Source organism: Octopus bimaculoides, chromosome 11 (assembly GCF_001194135.2).
Source record: "Octopus bimaculoides isolate UCB-OBI-ISO-001 chromosome 11, ASM119413v2, whole genome shotgun sequence".
NCBI lineage: Eukaryota > Metazoa > Mollusca > Cephalopoda > Octopoda > Octopodidae > Octopus > Octopus bimaculoides.
Window position 1 is genome coordinate 16,591,026 of NC_068991.1, and position 3,367 is coordinate 16,594,392.

Here is a 3,367-nt window from a genome sequence, read left to right on the forward strand (position 1 = left end):
ATATATATATATATATATATATAATCATAATCGTCGTTTAACATCCACTTTCCATGCTAGCATGGGTTGGACGATTTGACTGAGGACTGGTGAACCAGGTGGCTACACCAGGCTCCAGGTACTAACAAGTAGTCACATGCCTTCTCATCTCTCTCTCTCTCTCTCTCTCTACACACACACACATATATATATATATACACATACACATGCATACACACACACACACACACATATATATATATTTTACATTACATATAGATGTATGTGTTTGTATGTGTAATGTATGTATATATGTATATATCTATGTGTGTGTGTCTATGTATGAATGTATGCATGTATGTATTCCTTCAGTGTTTCACACCTCCATACCCTCATTTCAAACCTTAAATGGTTGCCATCAGGAATAATAGACGTAATCCCATTATCAAATTTCTTACATAGGATGTTACAATAAGCAAAAACAAAAAAAAACAAAAAAACAAGAAAATAGAAAATGAATATTTAAAAAAAAAGCTATAAAAAATTTATAGAGTTGTACTTGACTAGCAAGTGAGTTAATCGGAGACCATGCTGTTGGAACTGAAGCAGTTACATCATGGAACAACCTTTCTAGCTATCTAAAAACACACAAAAGCTGTTAAATTCACTTTTAATTTATTTCTTGAGGTGTTGAAATTTTTGTTACAAAACTGCAACTTGGTCACTGACACAATTCTACTGCAACCATTAGAAATTTAGTTTATGGCCAACAAACCATAAACGTATGAAAGGCAGTGCGAGCAGCATTAGAATTGATGGAGATGTTACCAACTTTTTTTTTAATGGTGAGTGGGATAGGCAATTCAGAAGGAAATTAGCTAAGTGTAACATTTATACAACACTGCATCTCTCAACACATTGATGGCATTAACCAAGTCTTAAAAATAATTCCTACCAAGCTGCAGATCAATGGAACACCCACACCACACCTACTCAAAGATGAAGGTAATAAAGAAATGCTGTTAGAAGATTAAATACCAAGAGGAACAAGAAGAAAGATTTTGAATTGCCCCCATTAAATTATTTAATAGTTCGGATATTTTGGGTATAAAAAATCACTTTTGTGAAGGTTTAAGAAAGCAAATGAAGATTTGATTGGGTTTATCATTCCTTTCTTTCTCATTACATTTATCCTTTGAAGGTGATCTTTCTTATTCTCATCATGTAAAGCTCTTGACTTACGGTGACTTACTGTGAACAAACGCTTGTGTTTATGCAAGACTCAAACAAGAGTTCTAATGGTTTGTGAGAAGAAAGCTTTCACCTGTTTTACTTTGCAACTAGCCAATGGGAGGAAAGCTTTCTTCTACCATTTTGTAACATCACCTGTCATTTGATATGAACCTTTATTATTCATATGCATATTATATATATATATATATATATATATGCATATTATCCACACGGATTCTATACATGGATATTTACTATTGGAATGGAACTATACTCCAAGTACTTTTTCTTCTTTGTTTTTTCTTCTCCGCATCGCTCTCATTTCTTACTGCAAATCTCCTCATACAGATGTAATAATCTCTATCTTCTACTATTACCATCTCCGATGAAGGGATATATTGAATTTTCCCTGAAACAGCTGTAAGACATTCTACATAAAATATAAATTTACTTATGCCATTGGTCTCTTTATCTCATTCTTTTTTTATATATACACACGCTAATACACGACCCATGTTATAGTCCCCATTCATGTTACAACCACATCTGGGGCAAAATTAGTTGGTATACAGCACTTACCTGTATCATTAGGGTCTGGTTATCTCTATTACCCTTCATAACCTTTATTATATATATATATATACATATATAGGCCATGTGCTCAAAGCCTAAAGGCTGCTTGGAGACACAAGGCATGTTATTAATGCATGAAACTATTAGTAGCTCTCTCTCTCTCTCTCTCTTGCTGGGTAACTGTGTACCTCCTCTATAGCAAGACACTTATTTCTGCCTCTCTATTTCTTTGTCACACTCTAACTTTCATCTGACACTGGATCACCTCCTCCAATGCCCCTTCTGTTACAGCAAGGCATATGTTTCTACCTCTCTGTCTCTGTCACACTCTAACCTTTCATCCTCTAACACAAGATCCCCTCTCGAAATTCCTTGTCTTGAACGTTACCTGGTGACTCAGCCAGTGCTGGTGCCACATAAAAAGTATCCAGTCCACACAGTAAAATAGTTGGTATTTGGAAGAGCATCCAGATGTAAACATCATGCCAAAACTAAGCCTGTTTGTACTAGTGTTACTGTCAGCCTTTCCCAAGCAAAAATGAGTAATGATCATGTTGATGATGATGATGATGATGATACACAGACATATCACTACTGACCTTTGCACTGCATTCCCTGACGGAAGAGTCCCTTCAGCAGTTTCTTGCAGTACTGGCAGACGGTCGGCTTTGTGTAGTTGTGCACATTGAACGTATGTGGCACCTTTATCCTGTCTGCATACTGCTTGTCAATCCATATTGGCCGGCCGCTCCACGATTTTGACCTGTTGTTGCGGCCATCGAAGATCGGTGACAGGGGTGGACCCACGGTTGGGACAATTAAAGACTGGTTTTATAGAGAAAAATGAAAAAGAAAAAAAAGAGAAACATTAAAACAATATTAGAAGTAGAACCCTGTAAAACTGAGTGTATGTGCACATGCATGTGTATGTGTATGTGTGCATTTATTATATACAATTTAGATATGTGTGAGTGTAGTTTTATCTTTTATCTTTTACTTGTTTCAGTCATTAGACTGTGGCCATGCTGGGGCAATGCCTTGAATAATTTTTACTCGAATATATCAACCCCAGTAATCACTTTTTATAAGCCTGGTACTTATTCTTTCAGTTTATGTCTACCAAATCTACTCACAGGCTTCTTTCAGTATATATATATATATATATATATATATAAATTAAAACATTAGGGTAAAAAATTGGATATTAATTAATATCAATTTAATACCAGGGAACAAGCACATTAAAAGAATCAAGGAGATTCAGAAAAAATATCTTGAGATCTCAAAAGATTATTGTATATGTATATATAAAGGAGACCACTAGGTGGACTGTTAATGTGCTAGAAGAAGAATATATATAAATGTAAAGATGGATGAAATGCCACTAAGTATTTTACCCTGCATGCTAATGATTCTTTTCTACTCTAGGCACAAGGCCCAAAATTTTGTGGGAGGGAGCCAGTCAATTAGATCGACCCCAGTACACAGCTGATGCTTAATTTATTGACCCCCAAAAGAATGAAAGGCAAAGCTAATCTCTGTGGAATTTGAACTCAGAACGTAATGGCAGACGAAATGCTGG

At 35.5% G+C, this 3,367-nt stretch overlaps 1 protein-coding gene across 1 annotated transcript in view; it reads right to left on the reverse strand.

Moving 5' to 3' along the window:
* Positions 1-3,367, reverse strand: part of LOC106882721 (serine/threonine-protein kinase D1) — a 64,140-nt gene that overhangs the window by 51,557 nt on the left and 9,216 nt on the right. The window contains exon 3 of the mRNA XM_014933490.2: positions 2,385-2,610. Within this exon, the coding sequence (XP_014788976.1) occupies positions 2,385-2,610 (226 nt within the window). The remainder of the gene's footprint in view (positions 1-2,384; positions 2,611-3,367) is intronic.